Source organism: Manis pentadactyla, chromosome 8 (genome assembly GCF_030020395.1).
Source record: "Manis pentadactyla isolate mManPen7 chromosome 8, mManPen7.hap1, whole genome shotgun sequence".
Classification (NCBI taxonomy): domain Eukaryota; kingdom Metazoa; phylum Chordata; class Mammalia; order Pholidota; family Manidae; genus Manis; species Manis pentadactyla.
The window spans coordinates 122,105,237-122,121,778 of record NC_080026.1 but is presented as its reverse complement, the minus strand read 5'-3'; the positions used below and the strand labels follow the sequence as shown (position 1 = coordinate 122,121,778).

General features: G+C 38.1%; 1 protein-coding gene across 7 annotated transcripts; it reads left to right on the top strand.

The window, feature by feature from the left end:
• The first annotated feature begins 105 nt into the window (after window positions 1-105).
• On the top strand, window positions 106-16,542 carry BBIP1 (BBSome interacting protein 1). Of its 7 annotated transcripts, none has more exons than XM_057506316.1 (5): window positions 285-391; window positions 585-721; window positions 1,284-1,365; window positions 14,395-14,464; window positions 15,089-16,542. In XM_057506316.1, exons 4-5 carry the CDS (start codon window positions 14,419-14,421, stop codon window positions 15,253-15,255), a joined length of 213 nt encoding a protein of 70 aa, XP_057362299.1. In that variant the 5' UTR covers window positions 285-391; window positions 585-721; window positions 1,284-1,365; window positions 14,395-14,418; the 3' UTR covers window positions 15,256-16,542. The 7 variants fall into 7 exon arrangements, with proteins under 7 accessions (XP_036754321.1, XP_036754323.1, XP_057362298.1 ...); XM_057506314.1 differs by having other exon boundaries at window positions 1,269-1,365; XM_057506315.1 differs by lacking the exon at window positions 585-721 and having other exon boundaries at window positions 245-337; window positions 1,269-1,365.

The window sequence follows — 16,542 nt, the reverse complement described above, 5'->3', positions numbered from 1 at the left end:
CCGTCCAATCAGAGTGAAGCACTGGCGCCCTCAACGCTGCCCAACCAGAGTGAGGCATTGGCGCCAGCTTCCCTTTCTCCGCCCTTTTCTTTTGCTCGGCTCTTCAACGCCTTCTCAGCCTCCCACTGGGTGCCCATGGCTAGCCAGGCCACAGAGTAAGCCTCCTGCCGGGTAGAGCGACAACTCTCAATCGGAAGTTACTATTGAAGCTAAGGCAGCCATAACCGATAATGGCAACGAGAGTTTCCTGGCCTCTGGTCTCCGGTGTGACGCATTTCCCTTCGCGCAATTTCACGGTTGCCCTGGGCAACAGCCGAGCTCTCTGGGAGATGTATCTGTAAGTAGGCCCAAAAAGGGACCAAATGTGCCCAGACATTCCATGTTAGACGAGGTAATTCATACTCCGGACCACCTGCCCGGGTTGGGGGGTAGAAAAAAGTTTCTGGGACGTCTGGTCACTTAACATAGGTGGACCATTTGAGGGTTCTGAAAATCCCTGTCCTCCTTCCCGGAAGTTGCATTTGGCACTTCTAATGGGGGTCATGGCCAAAGGGTGGGAATAACCTGCGCCCCCCATGTCCCAGAGAATGCCCATTCCGCGTGGAGTCGCGAAGTGCGGTGAGTGTCCCTCGGCCTCAACGCGTGGGGCCAGCCTGTCCGGAGGTCCCTCGGAGACCGAGCGCCAAGGGGGCGAGCGGGTCTTGGAGCCTCTTCCGCTCGGGTAAGGTTTTCTTTCCGGGCTGGGCAGGCGACGGCCCGCCCTTCCTCAGCCCCTTTGAGGCTCCCAGTGGGGCGAGGCCGCTTGACCGGCCCCTCTCGCGTTGGCTGCAACCAACCTGTACCGGAGGGGCGCCGGCGCCTGTCGCAGGGCGGAGCCCCTAACTCCTAAAAGGTGGAGCTCCTCGCCCCGCCCCCTAAGTTCCTATTAAGTAGTTTCACCCCTAGTGTTGTAGGACGGAGAATCTTGGGGCTTGAGGAAATAATTTTCCACTCCCACCTATAAAAGAAAAAGATGACCGCGACCCCACCTTTAAGTCTTATTTACCCGCCTCCTATCTTCACATTCTCAGTTTTCTCCCTTTTGTTGTTTGTTTTTGTTTCTTCTCTCCGGAATTTGTAAGCATTGACTACAATTCTGCATGAAGGTATACTGTTCTAATCCTGCATGTCTACGGTTTATTAAACAATTTAATGCTTGTGAATATTCATAAAAATACCGTATTACTTCTTTATGGCTCTTTACAAGCGTTGTCACACATTATCTCCAGCATTTCCTTCTGTAGGCTTCGGTCAAGAGCTGTCAGTCATCTTGGTAATACCGGGTTGGATGCCTAAAGCTTCAGGAAAAAAGTCCAGAACTTTCAGGTAAATTGAAAACTGTTTATACCCAGCCAGTCAACAAGGGTGCAAGCGTACCTTAAAGCCTTAATTTTTTTTCTGCTTCCTTAGTACTCATGCTCCAGCCAAAACAACTACCATTTGTTTCTTCCAAGGTTAATCACTGAAGCACCAGCCTTTTCTGATTCTGTATCCATGTCCTAGTTTTCCTTGGAGATGTGTTTGCAGATTCTCCTCAGCAAGGAGTAATTTCCTCTGAGCTTAGCTATTTGTACCTCCTTGATAACAACCGCTATTTTATGTAACAGCTGCTTATGTTCTTAGCCTCACCATTTTGTTTACACCTAAATAGAATGGTTTGTATCAGATTCATCTGCCTATCCTATCATTTTATCCTGCATATGATAATTATTTTGGTAAATACTCCAAGATTGAATAAATTGGGTGTTTCCTGCCAAAGACACTGCCAGAAAAGTTTTATGGAACTTCAGTTTGTCAGAAATTCAGCACAGTCCCTACTCCTCAGTCTTTTCTTAAGACTTCCCTTCTGAAGACTTTCCAACATGTTTTCTTCCCCCAATATTTTATTTTAAAAATATTTATACATAAAAAAGCTGAAAAATACAATAAACATTCATATACTCTTTGCCTAGATCCAACAGTTAACATTTTGCCATGCTTATTTCATCCCTTCTTATACACTTTATCAAACCATTTGGAAATAGGTTGCAGACATCTATAACTCTAAAATTTCCAACATGTATTTCCTAAGAATTAAAAAGTTCTGCAAAAACACAATATTATTATCACAACTAAGGAAATAAAATTCTATAGTATTTAAAATCTAGTATGTATGTACATTTTCACATTTGACCAAAGAATATCCTTTATACCATCTCCCCATACTCCCCCTAAAAAAATCAGGATCCAGTCAACATTCATGTATCATATTTGATTGTTGTCACTCATTAGCCTTAATCTAGAACTTTTCCATCTTTTTTATTCCTTGTGACACTGGCATTTTGAAGAGTTCAAACCAGGAATCCTTTTTGAATGTTTCATTTTTTCTATTTCTTGTAAATCAGAAGTTGGTCTAGAGGCACGATTAAATTGAATTTAACATTTTTTACAAAAATATTTCACAGTATTCATACTTTTCCAATCATGATTAAGCCTTCTCAGAACCAACTACATCTACCCATGCCATGAGTGGCTAGTTAAATCCATCCTACTTTTCAGCACACTCTCCCTTCTATGGAGTCCTACAAAAATTTACCATTTAATCTTCCTGTCTGTGCAGGTATGTTAGTGCCCTGGACAGGTGACAAAGAGCGCCTTCCTTTAATAAAGTGTTACTGCTATTTTGCCTACACTTGGAGCTGATGCAATATAATCTACAACAAAGTGTACTGATGTCAGCATAGTTTCATGAGTTTCAACTTCTGGCACCCTGAGGACTGTTGATGAAAGCTGTGTGGGCCCTGCAATTCAAGATGAGTCTTGATGTTATCAAAGCAGATACCAAGGCAGCTCCTAGCCATCTGGCATTTCGCATGAGTAGAATGTTTTATTTTCTACTAACTTAATAGTAGGGTCTGCTAGCAGAGTATTCCAGAACCATCGGCATCATCCAAGTTCGCCCAAGAACAGCTCCTGTTCTTAGACCTAGGCACATTTCAGGAGCTAGACACCACCCATTTTATTCACATGAGTCTGGATTAATTAGCCAGATTGAACATGTTGCAACATTTTTCTACCAGCAGATGCCAGATAGCAAAACAGAATAGAATCTACTATATTTTGGAACTATATGACATATGTTATTTGGCATCTCCAGATGAATGTTATCAGTCCAAATTAAGCATTCTGATTGTATGTGGGTGGCCACTTGAGTGAGAGTGAGCATTACTATTTTGTGTCTGCTGAAAAACACTTTTTTTTTTGGGCTCTGTCTTTTACTTTTTCTTGTTTTAGTTTCCTTCAGAAATCTATGCATTTGAAAATTCATCTGTCAGTTTACCACAGTCTTGGATAAGACAGATAAAATATTTCGTTATTTTTCCTACCTTTCCTACCACACGTGTCCACAACCTGCATGAGGCAGGTTGAACATACTTAAAAAGAACAATATTCACAAAAGAAAAATATTCTTTACTGTCCTTTGCATATAAACAGGACTGCTTCTGTTGCCTTCCTCAGTTCTCAGCGATTGTATTTTTGCTTCTTGATGCCCATTAATGACAAAATAGGACAGCTTAACATATAATATGTTGCAGTGGCTATTTTACTGAAGTTGTGAAGTTAAATGCCTATAGTGCCTGGGCAGGTAAGGGAAAGAAGTAGGCAGTAGTAGGGACTGCTCATCTGAATAGGACATCAGTTCTCAGCCCTAGCTAAACTGCGGTCTGGGAATAGTCTGATACTGCCAAATTTGTCAAGGGGAGCTGAAATTTGGACTTGATGTGAAATCTCCTGATTTTTAAACATTGTTGCAAATACTTATTAAACATTTAGCAAACTAGCAAAACATTTAACTGGATAGGACCAACAACCACCAATTTATGACCTCTGTATTTCTTATGTGAAAATGTGATTGGTACTTTGGTTGAGAATCTCAAAATATTTCAGAAATGTTTTCTTTCTTCCATATTTCAGGGGCATTTACTACTCTAGGTTAGGGAACAAGTCACTTGTCAGCTCCCTCAGAAATTCAAGGTAGATTCTTATGTACACCAAAACTCTGTTGCTTTGATTACAATTTAAAAGTTTTTTACTCTTTGATCCCACTTAAAAACTGTCTACATTTTCTAAACCTTGAATTGTTATGAAACAGTTTTTTTTCTTTTTTTTTTTCAGAAAAAAATTGCTATTTCAAATATATTTAAGAACACAATTTGGTTTCATATGCTCTTTAAAAATAAAACAGTAATTTGGGGTAGGGGAGAGCCTAGTAAACATAATGTTCTTCATGTAATTGTAGATTAATGATAACAAAATTTTTTTTTAATTTTTTAAATAAATTAATTAATTAATTAAATAAAACAGTATTTAATAGAAAAACACCTCTAAATAGATCACTGTACCTTATAGGTACCATATACATCTCACAGGAATCATAGTGTTGAATTCAGAAGATTTTTGGAGTCAGAATATACTTAACAGGAAATCTAGAATAAGTCTTTTATTATAGTGATATGAAAATTAGACTTGGAATAATGTCACACAGTATTTCTAAGCACTTTACATCCACTTTTCATTTAAACGTTGCAATGCAGGATGGATACCAAACATGTTTTTTATGAGAATATCAATTTAACAATTGGTTAAGAAATGTATTCGATGTCATATGGCTAGTTAACAGTAGAGCGACAATAGAGCCCTGTACTGATTTAAAGTATAACCATGAAATATATTGATTAGGAAAAAATGAAAACACAAAAACACTCCAGTGTAAGTTAAATCATACATTGGATTCGATTGTCACAGCTTGTTTGAAATACTTGGAACCCTAAAATACTTGGAAGCATTCAATTTCAAACCTTAAAAATGGGGTTTTATATGATTAGTATAAACTGGTAAGTTCAGATAAATTGATGGGGAGAAAAAGCTAGTGGTAGGCACACATGGAGGATTACCACATTGACCCACAGAAAGGCTCCTTGGGGTTCCTAGCAGAATCAAGTATTAGACTGCAGAGACTTTAGTATATGACCTAGGAGGACAGTTGTAAAAATATCCAAATGCTGTCTTGAGCATTTTTAGAAACAAGGATATGTCTTTGGCATCCATAGTGTTTTCGTTTTGATATTTCTGATCCATATGTATATATGCTTGGTTACTAGGAATGGATTTTGCGTTTCAGTAATCTATCCCCATTCTCTTGTCTTCCCCATATATGACTACAATGTACATTTTCCAGAGGCTAGGTGAAAGTAGGGTAACAATCTAAAGCTAGCTAATAGTGCCATTCATTTAACTCACGATCTTGGTCTCATCAATATGTTTCATATAAGCTAATCTGTGAAAAAAAAAATAGAAAACTTGTAAGCTTCTATGGTGTTGCACATTTCTAACTAACCTTGAGATTTGAAAGTTTCAGTGGCACATTTTAAAAATAATACTAATGCTATAAACAAAATCCATAAACAACAAGCAGTTTTTTTCCTAAGAAATTTCTTTCAGGTGGTGTCAAGCATGATAGCCTGAATGCTCAATCCTCAAATTAAGGTCAGAGTGAAAAAAAAAAAAAACTATATTGGTTAGAGCCACATTACAGAGGGAAAAAAAGGGAGTGCTTTAGTCAGTGTGCTGCAATATACTTTTATCCTGAGATTTACTGTTTGACTTACGTTTTATCTTCCTTCTCCCATTTCAGTAGAAACTGAACAGCATCTTTAACTTTCTTGGCTTCTACACACCATAGTCTACTGTCCTGTTGTCTCTCTGACATCTTCTTAAATGTTCTTAAATTCCTGCAGTATATGATATATAACTCCATACTAAATACATTTGGGGTCTGCAGACCATTCCTAAAGATGCAGCATAGAGAAAACTGAAGAGGTCAGGCTTTGGAGTCGGGCAGATGTGATTTTAAATACTGTTTCTCCTCTTATCAGCTGTGTAATTTGGAAAAGATAACTTCCTAGAGCTGTTTCTAGTCTGTTAGATTTAATAATATATGCATGTATGTATTAGGGGATGCAACAGGAAGTGGGTGATTGGGTAATTCAATTATGAAGTCACCTCTTAGCGTAGAAGTTCTTTATTACTGTAGAAAATCCCTTAAAATGTCTACATAGTTAAATGTTTTGTACTGAAACACTGTGCTGTTACTGTTATCATTAAGCAAACAAAAATTTAAGAGCCACTGTGCTAGACTAAAGGAAAGCTGAAGTATTTCTGGGCATGAAAACTAGTTTTCTTTTAAGATAACTTTTAAGACAATATGGGTGTAAAGGGGGTGGGTGGAAAATTTTAAAGTGTCCCTCCCTGCTTGCCTGTAGGTTTCTCTTCATTATGTTTTAATAATAAGCCTCTATAACTCTAACACATATCAATAGACTTGTTTTTTCTAAGAATCTAATTTTATGACAACGTTATAATTGTTCAACAGAGTAGGAATCGCTGACATTCATTGACCTCTTACCATGTGCTAGGGACTGGTCTAAATGCTTTATGTGAGTCATGTCATTTAATATACTGTCTAAAGTTGGTACCATTATAAGCTTTATTTTACAGATGAAACTGAGGCTTAGAAAATTAAGTTATTTAAATGGCTAATCTAAGATCCCTCTCTCAACCTCTACCCTGTACTCTTGTCTCTTTTTACCACCAACCCTACCACCATCTACCATCTTTCCATATCCTTCTTGGGTGATTTTATGTACTTCTATAGCTTAAACTACTGTGTCATTGACTCTCTAGGTCTCCAGTCCTTTTTACCTTCCTACTTCAGTGGGTCTGAACCTAATTCGTGGTCTTTACCCTTCCCTCCTAACCTGTCCTTCCTCTGTGTTCCCAGCCTGCAACATCCATTCAAACATGTTAGCTTGAAATCTCAGTCATCCTTGATCATTTCCTTATCACTTCAAGAGTTGGGGGGACAGGGGAAAGTGGTGCACGAGTCTTGAATCTCAACGTCTTATATCCTTGAATATAATCTCTTGTATCTTCTCCTCTTAATACTTTATCATTGCTTTTGTTCATACCCCCATCATTTTACCTAAACAATTATAGCTTCCTTACTAATCTCCTTGCCTCCAGTGTCTCTCCTGTTTCTCCTTTTCTTCTTAGAATATGTGTTTCCAGAAAAAAAAATCATGTATCATATCCACTCAGAGCCATTTACTTAGCTCCCTGCTGTCTATAAGATGTAAAGTCCAAACTCCAAGGCATGGCATTCAAGGCTGAACACACACTGGCTTCCACCTAGGAGATCCCACCACAGTATGTGCACTGTATGTACACTGTACTCTATAGCCATCCCCCCAGGCCTTTTTTTTTTTAATACTTTGTTCTTTGAGCATATTGTTTACTTTGCCTAGAACACCCTCCCCTTGCTATACACCCATTTCACTGCATAGTAAACCACCATCCATCCTTCTGAGACTAATTTCCAATGTCACATTTAGTAATTTTTCAGAGACCAGCCACTGTTACCTATCCTGAGCCAGGCTATTCATGGTTTTGGTTTCCTAAGGCATAATAAATACATGTTTTTATTAAAGTATGTTGTACTCAGTTATAATTATTTATGTGTATGTGTCTTTCTCCCCATTTTACCTTCCCCAAAATCCTCAAGGAGAGGAACTGATTCTTATCCATTCTATCTCCCTCATTTAGCTGGAGCTGGCACAATTACAGACATTTAATATGTTTGTTGAAAGAAAAAAAAATCTGTTTGGATAGGCACATATGATCCCAAATTATTCTTATGTTACATTCATTTTCTACTCTGAAAGAATAATTTCCTTGTCACCAAAAAGAGCATCCTTTTCTACTCCAGTCTTTACCACCCATTGTTTCCTTCTAAAGTTCTGTCCTTATTTAACAGATCCATTGCCAGTAACTTTATTTTTATGTTCAGTAATTATTCTATCAGTAACAATTTATTTTGGTCAGTTTTTCACTAATAATTGTAATAAATCAATCCAGAATATTTAAAAGTTTCATCTAAACATTTTTGTGGGAGAAAAGTATGGTAGAATAATTATTAAAATATGTTCATGCATGAAAATACATTAGAATAAAGTGTAATGATAATAGTCTAGGGAGAAAAAAAGATGTAAAATTTCTGGGCAATTTTTCAATAAGCTGGAAATTACATCTTTTATAACTATTTAAACTTATTATAACAAATTTATATGTCAATTTAGAAACCTGTAAAGGGATACCTGGTTATTGTACCTAGCTTTTCAGAATCTCTTTGGGGTTGTACAAGCATAAAATTTGAGGATCACTAATACATATTCTGAAGTTTCAGAATGACGCTTTAGTGCTCTTGTCCAGCCCCAAGTCCATAATTTAGTTTGGTTATCAAGCTAAATCACCCCAGAGATTTTATGATTAACTATGTTATCAACATGTATGATTGATTTAAAGTAGTAATCCTCCCTAGACTTAAGTGTCTGAATTCTTACTCCTACAGCTTAGTAAAATATTTCATGACAAAGATTTGGTTTCCCTCCAAGTTCAGCTCAAATGGCTTTGACAGATTTGCTTACTTTGTCATGGCTTTGAAATGCACTATTCATCAAAACCATTATCTCTTGGGGAAATTACAAAGTAAAGAAACTATGGGGGAGAAACGAAGCAGCTGATTATTTTCCAGTTATTGAGACCAAGGCTTCAAACATTGATTGACACAAGCACTAAAAGTTTGTGTTCTCTTAGTATAAGAATTGTACTACTGCAACTTAATCTGTTTTCTTTTAAAATATGCCTTGACAATATGTATCATTTTAAAATCTAGCATAGTATTCCATGGATGTTACAAAATTTCTTCAACCTTTGACATATTGCTAAACATTTGGATTCACCTATTGCTGAACATTTTGCTATTCAGTCAATGCTTTAATGAACATTCTTAATCTTACATCTTTATAGACTCGTGCTTTTTTTCTTTAGGACTCATTTACTAGGAGCAGAATGTTTGGATCAAAGAAAATGTGCATATTTAGTTTTAGTAGATACTACAAAATATTAATAGATACTAGCAAAATATTCCTCTAAAAAAGCTGTACCAAAAAACCCACCCACAAACAGAGAATGCCCATTGCCTTATATTTTCTCTACTGTGGATACTATCATACTTTTTGCTTTTTTGTAATTTCAAAAGATATAACACACATCAAAATGAGACCTCGATTTCCACCTTCTTAATGAGGCCATAATGATTTTCCCACTTAAATTGCAAGGCCCATCCCATCAACTTAATGGGGTCTTCTAAATCCCTATACTACCTTTCTAGCATCTTATTATTTGTTTCTCTCCCTTACTCTAGACAGTAAATTCCAAAAGGTCATGGTTTAGGTTTTGTCTGTTTTGTTCATTAGTGAACAGTGCCTGGCACACTGTAGACATATTTATTGAGTTGAATGACACTGCACTTGTATGATACACGATTTTAACCATAGCTTGTATGTTTCTCCTTTGGCCCATTTTGTCCCTGGTGTTTCACATACCTTACCAGTAAGAAAATGTCCTTAGGAGGGCCACAACTCCTTAGGGCACATTACACCAGACAAAACACCCATCTTTGGCTATTAGCAGGCCTTCTGGAGAAGGAAATAAATGCTCCTTCCTACTCTGGACTCCCTGGGCAGTTGATTATCAAGACTATGTAGCTTTGCTCTTGCACAGACCATCTATCCACCACCTTGCTTATTTTAGCCCTTCCCTTCCTGTTTCTTTCCTGCCAGTACCTAGGGGGGGCTAAGAACAAGAACCAACCCATGTAAAGCAGAAACTCCACCCAGGCAAGTGACGGCACTGATCTTCCCCACACCAGACCCAACCCAATTTCTGCCAGGCCTTTGGCCCCACACCCTTTCAGTAACAATGGCAGCTTAGTAAAATAGAACTAAGATTGGTAGAGCACCAAGTTTCATTGTTTTCCTTGGGCCAAATTTTGTGTGAAAGAGAAAACAAAGGATAGTGATTAAATTCTGAGTGTATATAAAACAGTTGTGATTTAAGTATTTGTTCACCCACCATTCAGCAATTTGTTGGTATAAAAACTCGCGGCTGCTATGTATTTTCTTCACATTTATCAACATTATAATGGCTATCTGCCTTTAGTAGCTTCTGATGTCAGATTTGCACCAAAGGATCTTTAATGGAGAGGCTAACTGTTGTTTACTACAGCTATATTCAGGCTAATGAGAGGTCTGCAATGTTATTAGCCTTCAACATTACCTGGAAAAAAAAAAGAAAAATCACTAGGTACCACTGGCAGACCTACATAACAGGAAGGAAGGAGGAGCTGTGCACTCCAAGGAAATTGCGTATCACTTCCCCTCAGATTCCTGTTAGTGATGTGTTGCTTTATTCCTTGTCCATCGCCTACTTCATTTTTGGGTAGAGCAGTGGAGGTAAATTTTGGTGACAAAGTTCCAGACACAGGTAGAGGTCTTTGGGAACCTTAGATGTTACAGAACAGGAATTTGAACAAGACAGGGGAAAAGAGCCATGGTGGATGAAGAGTAGGAGGCTTTTACTAAGAATATCAGAGTAGTAGTACTGAGTGGGAATAACTAAGACCAGAAGCAGCTTCACTTAATAATAACTAATTTTGCAGTGTGTGGTAAAAACAGGCACCAAGCCAGCATCACCACTTTAGAAATAATAAATCTTTCTTCTGTGGTAGTGAAATTGTGAAAGATGCATGGTAAGGTTGCATCAGTGTGGCGAAATATCACAAAATGGGTGGGACTGTCTGGAGAAGCATCTGTGTTTGGAAAGGGATCATGCTACAAACTACAATCCAGAGCACCTGGCATGTAAACCATAGCAGTAATCTGGGATTTAACACTGGAAATAAATGTCATCAGCCAGAGATGGCATATATGCTGGGTGTTCATAACAAAATACTCCTTTGGGGGTATTCACTGGCACTTTGGCATACAGTATCTCTGTATTAGAGGAAAATAGTAACCTGAAAGCATACCTTGCTTCTGTTCTTCAAGAGCCAGTTTCACCTGTCTGTGCTGCTTCCTTACAAATTGCAGCCTGTAACTGATCCTTAGGATGCTTTTTGTTATTATAACAAAGGAATTAAAGTAAAAAGCATCTGTTAGCTATTGAGAGAAGTGGTAAAATTAGGAAGTGCTTACCTGCTACCCCCTCCTCTGTCTATTTACTTTACCCCATCTCCCAAATGGTCATGTTTTTTGCATCACCCACTGTAAATGAGATGGTATTTTTTCCCTAAGTACATGTATAACAGTAGCAATATTATACACAGCAGTAATAGTAGTATAACTTCATTTGGGTACTCGGACCTGATTGCAATGTGGGTAAATATGTGGGAGGGGGTCTTCCCACACATATTTACACCAAGTTAACTCTCATACACCAGCAGGGTGTTGGAGAACTTGACTAAATTCTGATGCTATCTGCCCAGAGACAGCATCAGATTCTCCAAGTTAAAGGCTCCATCCTATAAGACTGCCCTCCAACCCCTGACTCCATCTGCCGGTCACAAACCCCACGCAGACCTACCAGCTACAGATTGGAGTTTCCCGTGACCTCCCCCTTGGGTTCGATTAATTTGCTAGAGCAGCTCACAGAACTCAGGAGAACACTTATATTTACCAGTTTAATAAAGGATACAAATCAACAACCAGATGAAGAGGCATAGGGCCAGGTCCCAAATAAAGGAGTTTCTATCCTTGTGGAGCTTGGGGCCTGGCTTGGTGACACAGGGAGGCATTCTGGTTCCCCAAGCATATAAGCTCTCTTCAACCGAGCAGAGCAGAGCAAAAGTGAGCTCTTCTCACGGGTTTTGTGAGGGTTTCATTGCATAGTCATGATTAACTAAATTGGCTATTGGCTGATTCAGCCTCCAGCCCCCCCTTGTGTAGGGCTCCAAAAGTCTCCATTAACATGACAAAACACCTGTTTCACCTTTAAGATTCTGCAATGTTTTCAGGAACTGTGGATGAAGACCAAATGTATCTGGGAAATACATATTTGATCATATGAATGACCAAATATGTATTTTTTTTAAAACTCACTGTAGTCCATCCCCTGGTCTTCAAACACAGATTAATTACAGCAAAACAATCATACCCATCACAGAACTTACATCTGGTATGGCATTTACCAATGCAAATAGGCCTAACATGGAGAAGCCAGTGCTGGAAGGAGACAGATTTAAAGAGACAAGTCATTTGTCCTATAAAGCTTATGACCAGAGTCTCTCCCAGAGCAATGTAACTGGCTTGCAGGTTGTCTTTCAACCTTGTCAGGTTCCAAAACCAGAGGTGGTCACTGCAGACAGAAGGGTGTAGCTTCACCCTTCTGGGCATCTTGTATGCTCTTGCTAAGAGAGACTATTCTCTTGCTCTGAGCCTCTCTTGAGGCATTAACAAAATGTTGGATTTCTCTCATTGCATCACCCACTTATTCATCCCTTTACCCTCAACTATGATTTCTCCTTCCATTTGTCATTTATCTTTACCCAGACTTTCCCCCTGTGGAAGGGACGTTAGGTTCAGCTACTGTGCTGGTCCATATTGCTGGCAGCAATACTAGTCTAGCAAGTGTCTCCCCCTCAGTCCACTCCCACTCATGTAAGGTAGGTTACACAGGTGCAAAGCTAGCTAGCTGTCCTAGCCACTAGGCAGCACAGCTGAGCTCACTGTCAGCCCCAACTTGGCTAGGTGGGGTGAAGACCCTTAGGAATTCTGGCATAAAGGTTTGAGGGTAAGGTTACAGTTTCTTACTTGGTAATCTTCCCTGTTTCTGGCATCCACAATTAGAGACCTGGTCCTAGGACAACTGCATCCAGTAGAAACAAAGAAAGTTGCGGTGATGTGGGCAAGAACTGTATAGTCACACCAGCATCCTACCCCACACCCTCTTCCCCAGAACCCCCAGAAAAACAGAGAAATCTATCCAGTGGGGACCCTCCCTTAATCCCCCTCATGTTAAGTGTGAGCACACACTCCTGAAGGCATGTAAACCAGTCCCTCATGCCTTTATCTCCCGTTTTAAACAGCAAATGTTTTCAGCTGCTCATTCTAATTTTCTATTAAACCATTGCTCTGAGGATGATATGCAACATGGTATGTCCATCTGATATGATGTCTCTTGGCCCACTGTTGGACACCATGGGCTGTGAAGTGTGTCCCTTGGTCTGAAGAGATGTAATTTGGTGGTCCAAATTGGTACAGTATCTTCTGTTCCAATCCTTCAACTGTATTTTGAGCATTCGCATCTACCACCGGGTATGCAAAGCCCAGTCCAGAATAAGTGTCTATTCCAGTTAGGACCTATTTATATAGCCCCCAGGGGTACTAATGTTGATCCATGTAGTCCACATGCCAGCTATGTGCAGGGCCTTTCCACCCAGGGAAATTTTCCCCATAGGCAGCTGCAGTCTTTCTCTCTCTTGTTGACAGAAGTTCTTGGCATTCTGTGCAAAAGGAATATATCTAGATTCAGCCCATCTCTGCATTGCTGCAGCTCCCCCATGTCCACTCATTTCATGGACCTAGGTGGCCACCTTGAGGGAATGCACCAACAGGTCCACTTGGTGGTTCCAATCACCTTCTGATCCTGGAAGGGGGTTCTACTGATGGGCATTGACATGTCCTACTTTAACGCATCCCTTAAAATTCCCATAGTGATTTCCATAGGGCTGCACCCCACACAGGCATTTAAGTCCAGTTTCCATTGCCCATTTACCTGATCACACAGCCAGGCCATTGACTACAGCCCACGAGTCAGTAAAAATCCAAATATAAGGGCTTTTATCATTGTTCAATTCTTTTGTCACTGTCCTTGGGTGGGGGTCCAGGTCTCTCAACATGACACAACATCTGTTTTACCTTTTAAGACTGCAGTATTTTCAGGAACTGTGGATGAAGACCAGATGAACTTGGGAAATGTATATTTGGTCATATGAATGACCAACTATGTAATTCTTGTAACTCATTATATCACGCCCACCATTCTGGGGAGATTCTATCGGTAAACCAAGATGGCTGCACATAAATGCCTTTGTTTTTCCTTAGCTGATAGGTGTTATCTTTGCCTAGAAACTGAAGCCCTACCAAATTTTCATTAGAAGGGGAAAAACCTTAGACATACAGCCTTCCAATTAACACCTCCACTGATTAAAGTTGACAAGACCTAGATGTTTATATGAACTACCGCAACCTTGTGTCAATGAAAAGACCCACAGGAAAAATTACTGGGAAAATTATGCAAGTATAAAGTAGTTCATTTTCTGTAAGAATTGTAACTTTACTTCTTAAAGTACAATGGAAATATCTCAAGCAATATGCTTTGGGAATTTGTTCTTAAATGATTATTGATTTCTCATTGAAGGAAAAACTATCCAACGATTCAGATATGGCGGAAATCAAGTCAATGTTCCGGGAAGTTCTTCCTAAACAAGGTATCTAAATCACAGATACTTAGGTCACACAATATTACAGGGATCTAAAAAGTTACAGGCAGTGTCACATAGCAGGCTCAATAGCTGAATATCTGAAACTATTTTATGTCCTATGTGCCACATTTACTGTCCACTTTTAGTATACTTTTTTCAGGAGTAGGTTGTGAAGGAGTAATCCATTTTTTTTTTCCAGTAAAAGGGTGACAAATGAACCAGTTTCTTAAGCCTAGAAATCCTATTATACTCAAGACTGCAGATTACAGTATGAAATTTTCAATGAAAAGCTGAAGGTCTAAACTCTCAGTAACTTGAATATCACATTAAATTCACATCTTATTTTTATGGACTGTATTTCTCCCAAATTTTTTTCAAATTAAGCATTTGACACACAAAGTTGTGGTACCTCATTAACTTGGACCCTTAGGTAGAAAGTTCAAAACTTGTCTTCATGAAGTATTAAATATTGCTTTTGTTTTTTTATATTGAAGAAATGTTGCAGGGGTAAATAGAACAAGAAATTTTCACTGACAATGGATTAAGTTTTTAGACTTTCATTCTAGCTGCAAATCCAAACCACCAAAAAACTGGGTTATCTTACTCAAACTTATTTCTTTTTAAATTTAGGGCAGGTGTCTGTGGAAGATATAACCACAATGGTGCTATGTAAACCCAAACTTTTACCCTTAAAATCTCTGACTCTGGAAAAACTGGAGAAGATGCAGCAAGCAGCCCAGGATACAATTCACCAACAAGAAATGGCAGAGAAGAAACAACAGCAAATAACTCAGTGAATGATAATTTACCATTTCTATGAAACACCCTATTAACAATAGCAAGAAAATTTGCATCTGTATGCTGATAGTATATGTTAATAGAACTGATAAATGTTCATAATATAAAAATACCTGACTGAAATATGTATTGTGAATTTAAACAGTCTGGTTTGTGTTGAACATAAGTAATTAAACTTTGAACCCAAAATTTTTTTTTCCCCAAGTTTTTAGAATTGGAAATTATTTTTCACCATTCCTATCAGTTAATATAAAAATACCCAACTGAAATATGTGAGTCTGGTTTGTGTTGAACTTAATTAAACTGAACCCCAATTTTTTTTTTAACCCAAGTTTTTAGAATTAGAAATTACTTTTCACAGTTCCTATCAGTTTTATAGATAATATTCTTAGGCACAAAAAACCAAATGCAACTTTTATATTCAAAGAATCTTTACATATTTAAGACTTAATTTGATACATTCTAATATTGTATACATGTTCAGCTTTTACATTATCTAATTTTAAAACATTCATTTTTATGAATTTTATGTCATATTTTAAGACTAACTGATCCTACCAGTAATGACAAACTGCATTTCTTAAATTTGATTTTTAAGAAACCCTGAGTAGTTCCTTGAGCTTCTAACAATACTGATTTTAAGGACTCAAGAATAATCTGGCTACTTTTACCTTGCAGGAATCAAGGTAAAATCTAAAAATGGGAAGTAACATGGATTTGAAAGAGTCCATGAGATAATATGAACATTAAACTTGGAGTTTTAGTTCTAAAAGACTGTACCTAAGCCTGAAATAGGTATATTCCTAAGAACACGTTTGTAAATTCTGAATATAATTTTTGGTTGGTTTGCTGTAATCAGTAAGAGAAAATTTAAATTAGCATAGACCTTGAGGCCTCTTTACTGAGTAATCAGGCTCTGAAAAAAAGGTTAGAAATGTGATCATTCTTTAGATAACTTACTTGTTGTAGTTAACTATTTTCTCAAACACTGGGTAAATGTTACTCTTTGAAAAATGGTTTTTTATAACAAACGTTACTTTGTAATTGACTTAAGAATGATGAAAGGTATATATATCTTTTAAATTTCTTCAAACTCCAGATAAAAGTGTGCATGCAATTTCCCAATATTTAAAGAATTTATTTACTATTCTATTTTTCATTTAAAAGTTTGCGAGAAACAAAGTTTAAATTCACTAGGTTCACATACGTTCCCTTTTATGACTTAAAACCTGCCGTGTGACATAAGTTTTTAAAAGACCTAAAATAAATGAATTCCAAATAATCAA

Bases quoted from the DNA above. Each gene is read 5' to 3' on its own strand.
- BBIP1 (XM_036898426.2), top strand. From the start codon at position 231: ATGGCAACGAGAGTTTCCTGGCCTCTGGTCTCCGGTGTGACGCATTTC. The intron at 338-584 runs GTAAGTAGGCCC...CCCATGTCCCAG, and splicing joins GCTCTCTGGGAGATGTATCT to AGAATGCCCATTCCGCGTGG. The intron at 722-15,088 runs GTAAGGTTTTCT...TTTTAAATTTAG, and splicing joins TTGGAGCCTCTTCCGCTCGG to GGCAGGTGTCTGTGGAAGAT.